Consider the following 18,348-nt stretch of genomic DNA (forward strand, 5'->3'; position numbering starts at 1 on the left):
AAGAGTCCAGGACCAGATGGCTTCCCTGGGGAATTCTACCAGACATTTAAAGCAGAGATAATACCTATCCTTCTCAAGCTGTTCCAAAAAATAGAAAGGGAAGGAAAACTTTCAGACTCATTCTATGAAGCCAGCATTACTTTGATTCCTAAACCAGAGACCCAGCAAAAAAAAGAGAACTACAGGCCAATATCCCTGATGAATATGGATGCAAAAATTCTCAATAAGATACTAATGAATCTAATTCAACAGCATATAAAAAGAAGTATTCACCATGCTCAAGTGGGATTCATTCCTGGGCTGCAAGGCTGGTTCAACATTCACAAATCAATCAATGTGATACATCACATTAATAAAAGAAAAGAAAAGAACCATATGATTCTGTCAATCGATGCAGAAAAAGCATTTGACAAAATTCAGCATTCTTAATAAAAACCCTCGAGAAAGTTGGGATAGAAGGAACATACTTAAACACCATAAAAGCCATTTATCAAAAGCCCACAGCTAATATCATCCTCAATGGGGAAAAACTGAGAGCTTTCCCTGAGATCAGGAACACGACAGGGATGTCCACTCTCACCGCTGTTGTTTAACATAGTGTTGGAAGTTCTAGCATCAATGATCAGACAACAAAAGGAAATCAAAGGCATCAAAATTGGCAAAGATGAAGTCAAGCTCTCACTTTTTGCAGATGACATGTATACATGGAAAACCCGACAGACTCCACCAAAAGTCTGCTAGAACTGATACATGAATTCAGCAAAGTTGCAGGATACAAAATTAATGTACAGAAATCAGTTGCATTCTTATACAGTAATGATGCAGCAACAGAAAGACAAATAAAGAAACTGATCCCATTCACAATTGCACCAAGAATCATAAAATACCTAGGAATAAATCTAACCAAAGATGTAAAAGATCTGTATGCTGAAAACTATAGAAAGCTTATGAAGGAAATTGAAGAAGATACAAAGAAATGGAAAAACATTCCATGCTCATGGATTGGAAGAATAGTTAAAATGTCAATACTACCCAAAGCTATCTACACATTCAATGCAATCCCCATCAAAATTTCACCATTCTTCTTGAAGCTAGAACAAGCAATCCTAAAATTTGTATGGAACTACAAAAGACCCCGAATAGCCCAAGTGATATTGAAGAAGAAGACCAAAGCGGGAGGCACCACAATCCCAGACTTTAGCCTCTACTACAAAGCTGTAATCATCAAGACAGCATGGTACTGGCACAAAAACAGACACATAGACCAATGGAATGGAATAGAGACTCCAGAATTGGACCCACAAAAGTATGGCCAACTAATCTTTGACAAAACAGGAAAGAATATCCAATGGAAAAAAGACAGTCTCTTTAACAAATGGTGCTGGGAGAATTGGACAGCAACATGCAGAAGAATGAAACTAGACCACTTTCTTACACCATTCACAAAAATAAACTCAAAATAGATAAAGGACCTGAATGTGAGACAGGAAACCATCAAAACCCTAGAGGAGAAAGCAGGAAAAAACCTCTCTGGCCTCAGCCGCAGCAATTTCTTACTTGACACATCTCCAAAGGCAAGGGAATTAAAAGCAAAAATGAACTATTGGGACCTCATCAAGATAAAAAGCTTCTGCACTGCAAAGGAAACAATCAACAAAACTAAAAGGCAACCAACGGAATGGGAGAAAATATTTGCAAATGACATATCAGACAAAGGGCTAGTATCCAAAGTCTGTAAAGAACTCACCAAACTCCACACCCGAAACACAAATAATCCAGTGAAGAAATGGGCAGAAAACATGAATAGACACTTCTCTAAAGAAGACATCCAGATGGCCAACAGGCACATGAAAAGATGCTCAACGTCACTCCTCATGAGGGAAATACAAATCAAAACCACACTGAGATACCACCTCACACTGGTCAGAGTGGCTAAAATGAACAAATCAGGAGACTATAGATGCTGGTGAGGATGTGGAGAAACGGGAACCCTCTTGCATTGTTGGTGAGAATGCAAACTGGTGCAGCCACTCTGGAAAACAGTGTGGAGGTTCCTCAAAAAATTGAAAATAGATCTACCCTATGACCCAGCAGTAGCACTGCTAGGAATTACCCAAGGGATACAGGAGTGCTGATGCATAGGGGCACTTGTACCTCAATGTTTATAGCAGCACTTTCAACAATAGCCAAATTATGGAAAGAGCCTAAATGTCCATCAACTGATGAATGGATAAAGAAAAATTGTGGTTTACATACACAATGGAATACTACTTGGCAATGAGAAAGAAAGAAATATGACCTTTTGTAGCAACACGGATGGAACCGGAGAATGTTATGCTAAGTGAAATAAGTCATACATAGAAAGATACGTATGTTTTCACTCTTACATGGATCCTGAGAAACTTAACAGAAGACCATGGCAGAGGGGAAGGGAAAAAAAAAGTTAGAGAGGGAGAGAGCCAAACCATAAGAGACTCTTAAAAACTGAGAATAGGGGCGCCTGGGTGGCTCAGTCGGTTGGGCGTCCGACTTCAGCTCAGGTCACGATCTCGCGGTCCGTGAGTTCGAGACCCCGTTGGGCTCTGGGCTGATGGCTCAGAGCCTGGAGCCTGCTTCAGATTCTGTGTCTCCCTCTCTCTCTGCCCCTCCCCCATTCGTGCTCTGTCTCTCTCTGTCTCAAAAATAAACGTTAAAAAAAAAAAATTTAAAAACTGAGAATAAACTGAGGGTTGATTGGGGGGGGTGGGAGGGAGGGGAAGGTGGGTGATGGGCATTGAGGAGGGCACCTGTTGGAATGAGCACTGGGTGTTGTATGGGAACCAACTCGACAATAAATTTCATATTTAAAAAACAAAAGAAAAGAAACAGAATTACCACAAGATCCAGGAATTCCAGATATGGATATACACCCAAAAGAACTGAAAGCTGGGCCTTGAAAAAATATCAGTACACTCATGTTCACAGCAACATTATTCACAACAGCTAAAACATGAAAGCATCCTAAGTGTTCATCAACAGATGAGTGGATAAGCAAATGTGGTATACACATAAAGTACACTAGTACACAGCCATAAAAAGGAAGGAAATTCTAACATGTGCCACAACATGGATGAAGAGATGTGAAGTGAAATAAGCCAGTCACAAAAAGACAAATACTGTATTTCACTTACATGAAGTACTTAGAGTAGTCAAAAATCAGAAACAGAAAGTAGAATAGTGGCTTCCAGGGCCTTGGCAGGGGGTTGAGGGATGGTTAGAATGGGGGGCGGGGGATGTATTGTTTAATGAGTACAGAATATCATCCACTTTACAAGATGAAAAGAGTTATGGAGATGGATGGTGGGGACAGTTGCACGCTATGAATATATTTAACGCCACTGAACTATACATTTAAGGATGACTGGGATGGTGAATTTTACATTATATTTTACAATAAAAAATGTTTTTCATAGAGTATATATCAGGAAGATACCAAAAACGAAGTGACAGAGAAAGACACAGACAGGAATGAGCTAAAGAGTTATCAAAACATGAAGCTTAGTTGTCAGGCACATAGAGGGCACTCAACAAATTCAGGTATATGGCAAGCACTGAATGAGGTTCTTGGATATAATTTATGAAATGAGTAAGTCATCAAAATCAAATAGCCACTGAGGGTTTCACGTTAGGTAAGCTATTCAAGTGGAAGAAGCACAGATGATGGAAGATTTCTACCAAAAGACACATAAATAAAGATTTCAGGAAAAGAAAGATCTGGGAATCTTGAGAATATGTAAAGACCAAATATGTGAAATTTGCTAGGATAATGGTTGAAGAAAGCCACTCAGGATAGAAAAGAAAGGACTTTTGGCGGCACCTGGATGCCTCAGTCGGTTAAGCATCCAACTCCTGGTTTCAGCTCAGGTCATAGTCTCACGGTTTGGTAAGTTCAAGTCCTGCACTGGGCTTTGTGCAGACAGCACAGAGTCTGCTTTGGATTCTCTCTCTCTCTGCCCCTCCCCCACTCATGCTGTCTCTGTCTCTCTCAAAATAAGTAAATAAAATGAGAGAACTTTTTAAAAATGCATCAAATATAAAACCAAAATAACAAACAGAAAGTCAACTTAAGAGATAAAAGGTGGAAAGAAATTAAAATGAAGAAAGAACTTGGATATTAAACACCTACAGAACAGAAACTTGAGAAAAGGGAAGGCATTGTAATCAGAGATGGCTACAAAGGTAACGAGAAAAGAAAGTGAGATGAAAACTACAGAGCACAAATTTTGAGTCAAGAGTAAAATACTGAGACTATTTACCATTATGTGCTCTTCAAGTAAACTTTGAAATTTAAATCTTAACATTCTTGGAAGATATATAAAATTAGACATGCTGATTTTCTTTGCAAGTCTATACACATTTAAACTGATATAACTTCATAACTATATTCTTATAAAAATGTATCTAAAACATTTAATTCTTGTTTGAGAACTTAAAAGATCACAAAGGAAAGTCAATTGTAAACAAAAGAATCATAGAAATCATGACAGAAAAATATAGTCTCTTTATCTCAATTTTTCTAAAATATACCTTAAATACATATATTATTTGAGTTCATTTCATTTCTTAAAAATAAAAAGATGCAAACAGATCATTGTCACCATTAATATACCAGGTAACATACCAAGTTACCTCACTTACTGAATTTCACACAAATAAAGAGAGAAAATCGAGAAGATAATTAAATCCATACCTGTTCCAATGTGTTGGGAAGGTTTTGCTGGATGCATGGCACCATGACAGACGTTTTGCTGAACATTACTCTGTGAGTGGATAAGGCCAGTTTGTGTAAAGAATTGGTTAAGAGAAGAACAGAGATCAGCAAACTGAACCTGATCCAAAGACCAGTTCTTGAGATCTGCCTGTCTCATACTCTCCATCAAACCTATGAGAAAAGCATTAGAAATACAGTTAGCATAGGTTGTTCTACAAATATCCCAATGAAAATAACAAGACACAATTTTTTTTTAGCCCTCAAGATTTCCACTGGTAGTGATTTTCCCATGCAATGCAAAATGACATTTAAAAATTATTCAAAGCCTAATTATTCTAAATGTGGCCAAACTTCTTTCAGAACTCTTGTCTGACCCTCTGCTATATCAACTGACTAAAAGACTTAATTATGAATTTTGCAGAATTTTTAAGCATACTCCAACTGCAAAAGAAACACTAGATAAGAAGATATCTGGGGTGCCTGGGTGGCTCAGTCGATTAAGCGGCCGACTTTGGCTCAGGTCATGATCTCACGGTCCATGAGTTCGAGCCCCGCGTCGGGCTCTGTGCTGACAACTCAGAGCCTGGAGTCTGCTTCAGATTCTGTGTCTCCCTCTCTCTCTCTGGCCCTCCCCCGTTCATGCTCTGTCTCTCTCTGTCTCAAAAATAAATAAACGTTAAAATAATAATAATAAAAAAAAAAAGAAGACCTCTATTTCTACCACAACGAAACTTGTATCTATGAGAGAAAACAGGATCATGTGTATTTGGTTATATGTCAAAAAGACCCAATACTCACCTTGGAACTGTGAAAGGTCTACATCTGACCAATTAACACTGCTGGCAATTCGACAACTTTCTTTTAGCATATCAAGTGTTGCATACCAATCATTCGAAACACCTATAAAAATAATATTGACAACACTATAAGTCTTGAATAGTGAGTGTGAAGTATAGAGGGGAAGATAATGAGCTGGGCTTATTCCTGACACTGGCAGATTCCTATCCAGTTTTACAAATGGATTTGCACACATTAATATCATGTATTTCTGGGGGCAGTCATCTCTGTGAAACAGGAAGAGGGGTCTTATTCCTCTTCGTTCCATAAATAAAAAGAAAATGAACCCAGAGAGATGGCATAACTTAGCAAGGTCACCATGATGAATCCAAAACTTGAACCTGGTGCTTCTAAGCTCTAGTCTGACAGCTCACAAATAGCCCTATCACCTTAAAATGTCAAACTTGATTAGTGCTCTTTACATCTGTACAGTACAAATGAATGGCCAGGCACTACAGGTCATATAAATCAATAATACATCTGCCCTCGCCACTATATGAAGTTCATTTTCCTGTCTTGTTATGACATTAAGAGATATGTTCTTTGTAACTCAGAGGTAGGTTCCCATTTAGAAGCAACACAGTATAACTTAAAGCACTGACTTAAGTGACTTAGGGAGTTAAATGAGATTGTATAGCAAGTAGACAAATTTCTTACAAGGCAACCTTAGGAGAGAGAAATGTCTTAATACAGTCCTCCTGGCAAAGTAGCAAAAGAAAGGGTTGAGACCTCTCTAAGAAATGCTGATGAATCCAAACCAGGGCATTTCTAGTCAGGAACAGTGCGCTCTGATGTGACATCATCAGGAGGGTTAAGACTCCACAGTTTGTATGTCAGCAAAGTGATCACTACTCAGGGGCATGGGGCAAGAACTACCCTCAATGAGACAGTACTGAGCAGAGGAAGAAAATCCTCCCTTCAGTGACTGCTGCACAAATTATTCTGTTATCGGAATCATCCCTGGATGGATAAAGGTAAGAACTAGTAAAAAGGATTTTTTTGCCGTAACACGGATAACTCTCTAGCAACTACTGGTTACTTGGTTTACAAAAACCTGCCAATTATGGACTTTTGTTTCAAATAAACAATGAACCAGAGACAACATGACTCTGCCCTTAGGCAACTCTTAATTTAGCGAGAAATTTGTTGGGGAAAAATAATGCCCTAACTGAGGCACAAACATTCAAGTCCATCAGACTTTCAAGTCCATAACCTATAATAAATGCTGACTTGGCAACGCAAAGCAATCTCTGCAAGAGAGTGGCTAGGCAAACAAGCTCTACAAATCAGTAAATGGTTACTGATTTTAGTCCTTTTGGAATTACTAGTGTTACAATCTTTGAAGTCCTGAAGAGCCACAAAATAAATTCCAATTCTACCACTTATTAGCTCTGATCTCAAGCAAACTACTTAATTTTTTTGAGTTACACTTTCCTATCTACTAAATGTGGTAATTCATACTTGAATTGGGAAGATAATATGAGATGATGTATCTAAATTGCCTACCACATAGTGGGAACTCAAACAACTATTAGTTTCTTCCATTCCTTCCCTATTTAAGACAACCTGCTTAGCCTCATCTTATAAATGACAAATTTTTAATTCAAAGAGATTATTATCACAGCCAAAATGTTTATTCCTAACAGCTCCAGGTGAACAGCTACTTTCCTTCTCCTGCAAGCAACTGCTGATATAATAACAGGCGACTAAGACCACATGATGGAGTGTTTTCAGCTGTAATAGTACTTTTTTTCTGCCCTAGCAATCATTAGATTTAATAGAAAGAAAGACCAGAGCATCAGACTTCTACTGGTATCAAATCTCTACAATCATTAGTCAATCCTTAAAATCATATTAAAAACAAGGTGCCTGGGTGGCTCAGTTGAACATTTGACTCTTGATTTCACCTCAGGGTATGATCCCAGGGTCATGGAATCAAGCCCCCCATCAGGCTCCATGCTGGGTGTAGAGCCTGGTTAAGATTTTCATTCTCTCCCCATCCCTCACTCTCTGCCCTTTTCCCCCACTAGCGCTCTCTAAAATAAAATACAATAATTTTTTTAAAGTGTCTTTAAAAAATCATACTAAGAACAAGCTTAACTTTCTGAAGAGTGCACTGACATTAAAAGGTAGGCAAGTGTAAGTGAAGAAAGTCAGAGGAAGTCAAATATCATTAAGATCTCACTTATATGTGGAATCTGAAAACACAGAACAAACAGGTTGGGGGTGCCAAATGGGTGAAGAGGAGTGGGAGGTACAGGCTTCTAATTATGACACAAATCACAGGTATGAAAGGTACAGCGTAAGAAATACAGTCAGTGGTAGGTATTTTAACAGCATTGTATAGTGACAGATGGTAGCTATACTTGTGGACAGAGCATAACATGTAGAGTTGTTGAATCACTGTGTTGTACATCTAAAACTAATGTAACATGGTGCATGAATTACAAGTTCAATAAAAAAAATTTTTTTTAAAGGTGGGCAATAGTGACTAACACTAACAGTTACAAAAGAGGCCTATATTTATACTTTTTTTTCTAGGCATAAACTTAAAAATAATTTTAAGGTGTTTTAGGAGATCTTCCATCAAGGAAAGAACTATACCCAATTTTCAACTTTATTCTAGAACCTACTTAGTTATTAACTGGGAAAACAAAATAAATTATGAAAAGAAACTTACTAAGTTTCAAGTACTCTGATATGCATTTCTGTACCTTAATTCTCCCCTCCCCCCAAATTATATTTTTTCTACTTTGTAAAAAAGGAAACCATTTCAGAAAAACTTAAACTTTATAGCAAAGTCAGAATATAAGAGACAGTATACACTATCTAAAGGTTACTTCCCCCTCAACAGATTTTTAATTGCCTGAAATAATGATCAATTTCTAATTGGTAAGAACTAGCACTGGCCAGCACTTAGAAATTGTCCCTCCAGGATAGAAATCTCATCAGTGATTTAGATGGTTAAGTGGGCAGCCAGGCAAGCTGAGGGAAGGATCTGTACTCTGGCACAGCTCCAAAGGGCCCCAATCACCTTGTAGTCTATGTCTGTGGCACCCCTTGGGAGTGCTGCAATACAGAGAGATGCCTGGTCTATAAGCAATGTCAATTAAGCATGTCACCAGAAACTATCAAGACCTATCTTAAGAGCAATAGATTTTTTAAAAATGAGAATGTGAAGAATGTCTTCTTCCTTTGCAATCTATCTTTCTAAAATGAGATACTTGGCAGGAATAAGTGAAGAAAGGAAGAGTGGGAACATTCTCTGAATACTTAAAGGCTAGGTACCTGACGAGGCATTTCCTATTTGTATTCTCAAAGCAATCCTCATAACAACACTGTATATCAGGGTACTTTAGTTCCATATTTATAGATGAGAAAATAATAAGACTAAGAGAAATACATGAAAGATCATAAGAGCCATAATGAGGACTCAAATACACGTTTTTCTGACACAAATCTATACTTTCTTCTATACCACACTGAATCACAATAGATTGTAGACAGACTGTGCATCCCACTCTTATTTCAAATGATCACAAAAACACTTATTTTCCAGATAACAAACAAGAGTTAAAACCAAAACCTACAAGGTTACTGAGTCTGCCTATGATGTCACGATAAATTTTAATCACAAAAATCTGATACAATGTACAGATTCAATGCGTTACAACTACAGGATTACAGCAAGGAAACACAAAAGGAGAAGAGAGAAGAGTTTTGGTAGTAAATATACATAAGCCCCAGATAACAAAGAACATATCCTAATTCACAGTTAGCCAAACACAAGTCAGGAGACACCAACTTACCAGAATTACAGGATACCTGTTGTGGGGGTGGCGGCGCCTGATGTGTTAACGGCTGATGTTGATGGTTCGGATGGTGCTGTACGTGTTGATGTGGAGAGGGGTGCTGGGGGTGAGGGGGCTGGAGCTGGCTGTGTTGCTGCGGGTGCGATGCCGGGTGCTGGGGACGCTGTGGATGCTGTGGTAAACCATGTGGTCGATGGGATGGGTGTGGAGACGGCTGTGTATGCATCTGGGAGTGAGGCAGTGAGACCTGTGCGACTGAATTACTGCCCGTGGTGCTGAGGCCACTGCCATGATTGTTGGACAGGTTGCTCTGGTTGCTGTGTGGATGAGAGCTCACTGTGTTGCTAGGAGAGTGCTGATATGGACACGAGGTGTGGGACTGCTGGGAAGATTCGGAAGGGATGGTCATCAAACCTAGACATAGTCAGAGAAGCAAGAGCATTCAGGGTCAGATTTCAGTTGTATTTTGTGGCAGACGTTTACAAAATAAACAGACGTTTACAGAGCAGAGGTACACATCCTCAGGAAACAATGCAGTTCGGTTTAAAAAGTGTTGATGGAACATCCACTGAACACCAGACTCTGGAATCACTGAGAAGAGTTAAGAAACACCAGGCTCTGCCCTCAAGTAGCCCATGGCCTAGAAGAAGGACAGACACTCAAGGAGGTTATGTCCAATAACGTAAGTACTAAGGCAGAAGTATACAGAAGGCACACAGGAATTCTGCCTCTTGCCTATTCAGTTAGGAAAGGGCTGGGATATGGAAAAGCTGTCCTTAAAAAGGCAGTATCTGAGGGGCGCCTGGGTGGCTCCATTGGTTAAGCATCCGACTTCAGCTCAGGTCATGATCCCACGGTTCATGGGTTCAAGCCCCGCATCGGGCTCTGTGCTGACAGGTCAGAGCCTGGAGCCTGCTTCGGATTCTGTGTCTCCTTCTCTCTCTGCCCCTCCCCCATGTGTGCTCTGTCTCTGTCTCTCAAAACTAAAAAAATGCAAAACTTTTTTTTTTTTCCCTTAAAAAGGCAGTATCTGAGATAAAGTCTTGAAAGACCGAGTAAATGTTAGGGGAAAAGTGGGAAAGGTGTTGGGTTACGTCCAGGATGGTTCTCTACAGGCCTGAAGACCAAAGGCTTTGACAGAGGTGGAAAGGAAAATAACGCCCTGTTATTTCTGAACTCTTTGACTACTCCAAAAACTCTTAAGTCAAAGGTAGCTAGAATTCTTAAAACTAAGAGAAACAAAACAGCCACCTCCACTGCTTCTTCATTTGGCTTATGGAGTATTCTTGAGACATGTACACTTTAGGGACTAAGACTGCATAATTTACAGCACCGGAAAGTAAGGATTCAAGTCTCTGTACTGCCATCTGCACGCTTGGTAACTTTGAAAAGTTATTAACCTCTGCAAGCCACCATTACCTCAATTATAGATGGGTATGATGTATCTATTTCACAGAATCGTGAGGATTAAATGCCATGGTGCAAGTGCAGGGTGCGGATGAGCTCAGTAAATGTTAGCTGCTATGATGATAATGATGATTAGACCAGAAGCACCTAATGTTAAAAATAATGTACTTTTGGTTTGCAGGTACACATTCATTTTAAGAAATCTTATTCCAATATTTTGTTCTACATGACTACGCTACTTACAGATCCCAAAGGATGGCACATAACACATTTTACTGAACCAAACACAAGAAAAATTTTATTAAATGAAAAATAAAATCTTGAAGCGTAGTGCCAGTCAGTAAAAGAATCAAACCTTTTAAACAAAAGTGATATTATTCTCATACTCCCCATTAATAGTAAAATTACATTAGAGGCACCTGGGTGGCTCAGTCGGTTAAGCATCCGACTCTCAATTCAGCTCAGGTCATGACCTCACGGTTCATGGGTTCGAGCCCTGCACTGTGTTCTGTGCTGACAGTGGGGAGCCTGCTTGGGATTCTCTCTCTCTCCTTCTCTCTCTCTCTCTCTCTGCCCCTCCCCTGCTCTTTCTCTCTCTCAAAAAATAAACTAAATTTTTTTTAATAGCAAAATTGCATTAGAGTACATTGTAAGATAACCTCAAAACCTAATAAATTAAGATTTTATACACGGAAGAGTTAAGTTCTTGCCTTGGCCCTGGAAAGAACTGTTATTTACAGGGAATCTACAAGGTTATTACAGTCACATAAAATAAAGCAGTTACTTCATTATCTATTTCCAATAACATCTTACCATTTTAAAAGGGAACCCAGATATGATCTATTCCATTTTCAATCCCAAATTGTTTAAAAAAAAAAATTTAGTGTGATGAAATATCATTAGGGGTTTCAGAAATTCTTGCCATTGCTATTTCAAAGCCAGTATTTCTCTTTTTTTAATGTTTATTTATTTTTGAGAGAGGCAGATAGAGTGTGAGCAGGGGAGGAACAGAGAGAGAGAGACATCATCTGAAGCAGGCTCCAGGCTCCGAGCTGTCAGCACAGAGCCCGACGCAGGGCAAAGCCAGTATTTTCCTAATATGATCACCACAGCTGGATCTGCTAGCAAAATCTTGTATTAGTCCCTTTTGCACTTTTCTAGAAAGAAAATTTAAAACAAAATTTGAGAAAAATACATGAATCTTACCTTAACCAGAAAAACCAACTTCCTGTACAAGTTACTGATATTCACTGATGCAAATAACTTTCATAGTATTTGACAATGATAATCATTAAAATGTAAACTATAAACACAGGGATTTTTGTCTATTTTATTCACTGCTGTGAACAGGTACGCTCTCTGAGTTGGGGCAGAAATAATTTGTCAAACGAAGCAATTAGAAAGTACTTTAATAGTAGAGTTCCCAACAATTTCTGACTAGTATTTTATGGAGGAAGGACAATGCAACATCTTGATCCTATCACATGACTCTAACTAAAATTAAACCAGCAGCTAAAGGACAGTAACACATAACAGAACAATCTAGCATTTGACTGAGATGCCAACAGAGCATCTCAACCAAAATCACTTTTATTGCTAAAATATGATTTAAGTGTGTTGTATAAAATGGTGATCCTATAGTGTTCACTTATAAGTGCCACACATTAAATTACAAACTTGGTGCTACCATATTCCAACAGCTATCTCTTTGCTAATAACGGTACAGAAAGGCAAGGCACATCTATTCCTGTAGTGCAACATTTACCACTCAAACACTTCACATGCCAGACACTAATTAACCATGGCAGCCTCCCCCACAGGGCACAGATGCAGTGTCAGAACTCTTCACACAGCACTCCTCCAGGACACCACTAGGAAGTGAAGTAAGTATGCAAGATGAAATTGATCTGCATTCTTGTGCTATTATATAAATATACACAGGGCACAGTAAAGGCACAAAGAATATTCAGTTTGATCATGATGATACTGTTCAACCATTAAAGAAATGTAACAGCTGCTATGTGAAAATAAGCCTTAAAAAGATTTTTCAATAAAAATTTCCTTTACAACAGTATCATATGACTTCACTCATATGAGGACTTTAAGATACAAAACAGATGAACAGGGGCGCCTGGGTGGCTCAGTCGGTTAAGCGGCCGACTTCGGCTCAGGTCATGATCTCGCGGTCCGTGAGTTTGAGCCCGTGTCGGGCTCTGTGCTGACAGCTCAGAGCCTGGAGCCTGTTTCAGATTCTGTGTCTCCGTCTCTCTGACCCTCCCCCATTCATGCTCTGTCTCTCTCGGTCTCAAAAATAAATAAATGTTAAAAAAAAAAATTTTTTTTCAAAACAGATGAACATAAGGGAAGGGAAGCAAAAGTAATTAAAAAACAGGGAGGGGGACAAAACATAAGAGACTCTTAAATATGGAGAACAAACAGAGGGGTTGTGTGGGGGGGGATGGACTAAATGGGTAGGGGCATTAAGGAATCTACTTCTGGGGGCGCCTGCGTGGCTCAGTCGGTTAATCGTCCGACTTCAGCTCAGGTCATAATCTCACGGTTTGTGAGTTTGAGCCCCACACTGAGCTCTGTGCTGACAGCTCGGAGCCTGGAGCCTGCTTGGGATTCTGTGTCTCCCTCGCTCTCTGCCCCTCCCCCACTCATGCTCTGTCTCTCTCTCAAAAATAAATAAACATTAAAAAAAAAAAAAAGGAATCTACTCCTGAAATCACTGTTGCACTATATGCTAACTAACTTGGATGTAAATTTAAAAAATAAATTAAATTTTTAGAAAACTTTACTTTACAAAAAAGGTATTTTAAAAAAGTCCACCTGAAACTAATAGGATATGTATGTCAATTACACTTCAATAAAACAATCCCCACCCCCAAGAAAACAAACTCACCTTGTTGACTAAGTGACTGCTCAAAAACTGACTTATAAAGGCTCCGAAATGAGGCACTGAGATCTTCAAAATTATACTCTGAGAAAAGTAGTTGTTTGTCTCGTTCGGGAAGGTTGTACTGTGGCTGCTGTTGAGGAGTTAATGACTGAGAGACCGTTTCTGGATGGTTTGTCACCTAACGTTAAAAGAAAATACCACTAATTTAGTAGCTCTATACATCAGAATTGGTTTGTTACATACAATACAGGAATGAAACTATTTGAATATTGTCCCTGTCTTTGGCTTTCCCATTCTCTGTTAAGTTGGGTACACATAAAGGACAAGACCACAAAATTGTTAACTTGGATTTTAAAGAACCACAGAAATCTAACCCAATCACCACATCTCATAAAAGAGGGGAAAGAGTTCAAAGAAGTTCAATGACCTTCCCAAGATCACACTAATAAATGATGAGCCAGGCCTGGAACCCTTCCAGTTTCTGTAGAATCTTCATCTTGATTCTTCTGAAGCAATTTCGTCTCCAACTCACTCTATTAGGGTATTACTAACATTTCTCATTCATTTATTCAATTAATCTTTAAGTATTTAAACTCAAATACTGTGAGTCAGGTTGTATGGCACTGCCCAAAGCAGCAAGGAGCTTCAATACACCTAACTCTCCATTTCTAAAGAAAATTGTTTCAAATGAAACCAAGGGGAAATAAGAAACGAAAGGTAACAGGTAAAGAAGATTCTGAGAAAAACAAATACAGCCTGGCTTTGAGCTATGCAAAGAAAAAAAAAAAAAAAAACAGCATAACTACCTAAAAAATAAGAATTATCGTTGAAGGCAGCACAACTAGAAATAAAATAAAAAATGATCATCTGTATCTCTTAAAGATTTTATCAAGGGGTGGTACTGGCACTGACACATTGGCAACATTACACATCTCTACACAGGCCATAGAGGCAAGGCTCAATGGCAGGATGACCTAAGCTGTGGCGATTATCCTGGAACATGGAATGCGAGTGGTCTTATGAGGAGCAAGTTCTCATCCATTTCTCATCTGCCTTCCTATTTTGTGGGAGGCAGCCATGGGGCAGTTTCTCATCCCCCTCTCTACCTTGCAGGAAGTTGCCACGAGACAGTTTCTCATCTGCCTCCCTATTTCCAGCGAGGCAGGGGACTTTCTACTTTACCCTCTTAGGGTACAGCTGTAAGTTATACAACTGCTTAGTTGCAGTATGGAATGTGTTCCTGCACTACAGTGACCCACCACTTGTGAAGTCTGTCACCTGGCTCCCCTAGTTTGGAATCATCCTGTGGGATGTGGAGCTGACACCATACTGATCTGGCTTATACATAAGTAGTAACACTGTCCCAGTGCATCTGGGCTCACTGTGTCATTACAGACTCAATCTATACACCTGTGACAAGCCCAACCAGCAGCTGGTGCTATACGATTGCTTAAGAAGTGTTTGATGACCACTTGGTGTCTTGTTAAATGAAAAAGAGCAGTCTAGGGGCACTCAGGTGGCTCAGTGAGTTAAGCATCCGACTCCTAATTTCACCTTAGGTCATGATCTCATGGGTCGGGAGTTGGAGCTCTGTGTCCGGCTCTGCAAGGGCACTACGGAACCTGCTTAGGTTTCTCTGTCTCCCTCTCTCTCTGTCCCTCCCCTGATTGCTCTCTATTTCTCTCTCTCAAAATAAATAAACATTAAAAAAATAAATAAATAAGAGCGGTCTACAATGTCTGGCTTTTCACAGAGAAGTTTAACCCTCCTACGTGTACATAGATAGGTTTGTTCTTTCTTCTGTCACCTAGTTCTACAAATTTAATTTTTTCCTTTCCTTTTATTTTATTTTCTGATACCATACTCTGTGTTCTTTGATTCTGTTTGCTGTCAAGATTTCCTACATTCACATTATTTTAAAAGCAACTTAAAATCATTAAATCTTTGCTTAGTTTGCTTCAATGCACCAACCAATCCTTTTATATCGTGATTTCATCATTACTGAATGCTTTACTCTAGTTCATCTCTTGATCAGCGAAGTAATGTTTTTTAGGAAGGGTACATGAAAACAAAGGTAGGATGCTTTTTAAGCTCCATGTATCAAAGAAGGTCTCTCTCTTGAGTTCACATATGAATGCAAATTTAGCTGGACATAATCCAAACCTATTCCCTCAAAACTCTACATGAAGTATTCCATTATCCTCTGATACTTAGCATTCCAGAAGTATGATTTGTGTTTCTTTGAATATATCTTATTTCTTCTACCAGAGTATTTATATGGATGATTACTTTTGAAATTTTAAAATGTGTCATGATGTGTCTAGGTATAGGTTTTTCCCCATTAACCTTTCCTACAGCTCAGTAACCCTTTTATAATCTCTATTTCTTCTGAAAACTGCTTCTATGCTAACTATTCTAGCTGCTTCTTCAGGGACACCTATAATTCTCAATTCTCCAGATCTAGTACCTTCTTTTACATAACTGTTATTCCATTATGTTACTTCTGCATTCTGAAAGAGTATTTTTTTCCCCAGAGCACTGAAAACAGTTTTGCAGAGCCACCTTTTGTTTTTTTACATTCAATGTGAATTTTAATTCTGCTCTTTCAGTTTGGTTTCCCTGGAGTTGTTTTCTTATTTAAGGTTCCTCCCACCCCTGTGTATCTTTATCCTGTATAAGGTTTTGCCTATTTACTCAATCTGGGATAGGGACTGAACTAGTGAGACCAAATTTAAACCAAAGAACAGAGTAGTATATGGCTCTTGGGCTCTGTTCTATCTTCTAGGGAAGACAGTTGCCAGATGATTTGAAAAGAGGTATCAAATAACACAAGGGTCATGTTCTTATTATAGGTAACAAAATCAGCACACACAGGTCCCTTAATAGCATAGCTTTGTTTTCCAGACTAAAATTAAAAATATAAGGCTGCTTAACAACTGGGTACCAAGTCATCCTAATCTTTGTGGTTTGTAGAATCCCCCTCTCATATCTACAGCTGGAAAACGAGGTGATATGTACATCTTCTAAACTCTTTTACCAAGGACTGTAAAGTATCATCAAGTATAGCTTTGCTAGACTGAAGTAGAATTTTTTTTCCTATTCCAATTACTTTTCATTTGGACACAGAACAGATAAAGTAGACCAAAATAATAAAACATCATACAACCATATATTTGTATCTAACCTGGTAAAATATAAGTCCAATTAATACACTGTCAAGGTAGGAATCTGCTCTACTTATCTAAGCTAATGAATTGATTGTGAAAAATACACATTTTCACTTTTTATTTGCACTTCAATGATATCTGGTTTAGTTTTAAGCACTAAAGGAGTACTTAACAAAGATGTTAACTTCATCAAGACTTACCGGTGTATAATTATGCACACTTCCAACACTGTTCAAATTAACAGATGCCAAACTCTGATCTGAGAGACTGTTGTTAAGGCTACTGCGTGGGCTATCACTACCATCCTGATCAGTGTTGTACAATGTTACCTAGAAAAGAAAAAAACATTTGTATAAGTAGTTCCCACTGAAAAGAGTACTTTTTAAGCAACTCTACAAAAATACAATTAGGCTGGTATATGGCAGGAGGATAAAATGTTAGCAGTCTTTCCTTTGCTGCTTACCTACCCCAACTCCATGCCCTTCATTGCTAACTCCATGTTCACCATTAAATAAACAATTTACTCTCAAACTGAAAAGCATATCCTATCTAGAAGTCATAAATTCGATATATTTTCAGGTATAATTAGTTCATCAACATTCAATAAGGGGATTGTAGATTTTTACTGTTAAACATTTCTACAATGCATACATTTATTTTTACTCAAGCCTTAAACAAAACTGTTATTCTCTTCTGTCAAAATCTTAGGCATCAGGGTGCCTGGGTGGCTCAGTCATTTAAGCATCCGACTCCTGATCTCAGCTCAGGTCATGATGCCACATTTTGTGTGACTGAGCCCCATGCTGGGGCTGTTAGCACAGAGCCTGCTTGGAATTCTCTCTCTTCCCCTCTCTCTGACCCTTTTCCACTCATGTGCGTGCGTGGGCACATGCTCTCTATAAAAAAAAAAAAATCTTAGGCATCAAAAAACACAAAAAAGGAATTTTTAAAAATCACAGGCATCATAGTGGTTGCATTATTGAAAAGTGGAAACTCAACAGTCTAACACATTTGCAAACTCATAGGTATGTGATCTAATTTTTAAAAATAACAAGATGAAGGGGTGCCTGGGTGGCTCAGTTGGTTAAGCTTCCGACTTTGGCTCAGGTCATGATCTCACGGTACGCCAATTCAAGCCCCATGTCAGGCTCTGTGCTGACAGCTCAGAGCCCAGGGCCTGCTTCGGATTCTGTGTCTCCCTCTCTCTCTGCCCCTCCCCCACTCATGCTTTGTCTCTCTCTGTCTCAAAAATAAACACTAAAAAACAAAACAAAACAAAAAAAACCCTCATTAAAAGTAACAAGATGCTAATATAAACATTAGATGTTAAGGTCTATAAATCAAGCTGTTAACAATGGTTAATTGGCAGGTGGCTGGGTATTCCTGAAGACTTATCACTGATATTTTTACAATGCTCAAGTTTGTTTAAAATAAGTAATATAATTTTTAATTAGAAACCAATAAAAATGAGAT

General features: G+C 38.7%; 1 protein-coding gene across 3 annotated transcripts in view; it reads right to left on the minus strand.

Moving 5' to 3' along the window:
• The window catches only part of FOXJ3 (forkhead box J3), a 147,140-nt gene that overhangs the window by 12,457 nt on the left and 116,335 nt on the right, over positions 1-18,348 (minus strand). For all 3 annotated transcript variants that reach the window (XM_042950255.1, XM_042950254.1, XM_042950256.1), the window contains 5 exons: positions 17,076-17,204; positions 13,712-13,886; positions 9,397-9,813; positions 5,549-5,650; positions 4,730-4,921 (listed from right to left, as the gene is read on the minus strand). In XM_042950255.1, the coding sequence (XP_042806189.1) occupies positions 4,730-4,921; positions 5,549-5,650; positions 9,397-9,813; positions 13,712-13,886; positions 17,076-17,204 (1,015 nt within the window). The remainder of the gene's footprint in view (positions 1-4,729; positions 4,922-5,548; positions 5,651-9,396; positions 9,814-13,711; positions 13,887-17,075; positions 17,205-18,348) is intronic.

This window comes from Panthera leo, chromosome C1, assembly GCF_018350215.1.
Source record: "Panthera leo isolate Ple1 chromosome C1, P.leo_Ple1_pat1.1, whole genome shotgun sequence".
NCBI lineage: Eukaryota > Metazoa > Chordata > Mammalia > Carnivora > Felidae > Panthera > Panthera leo.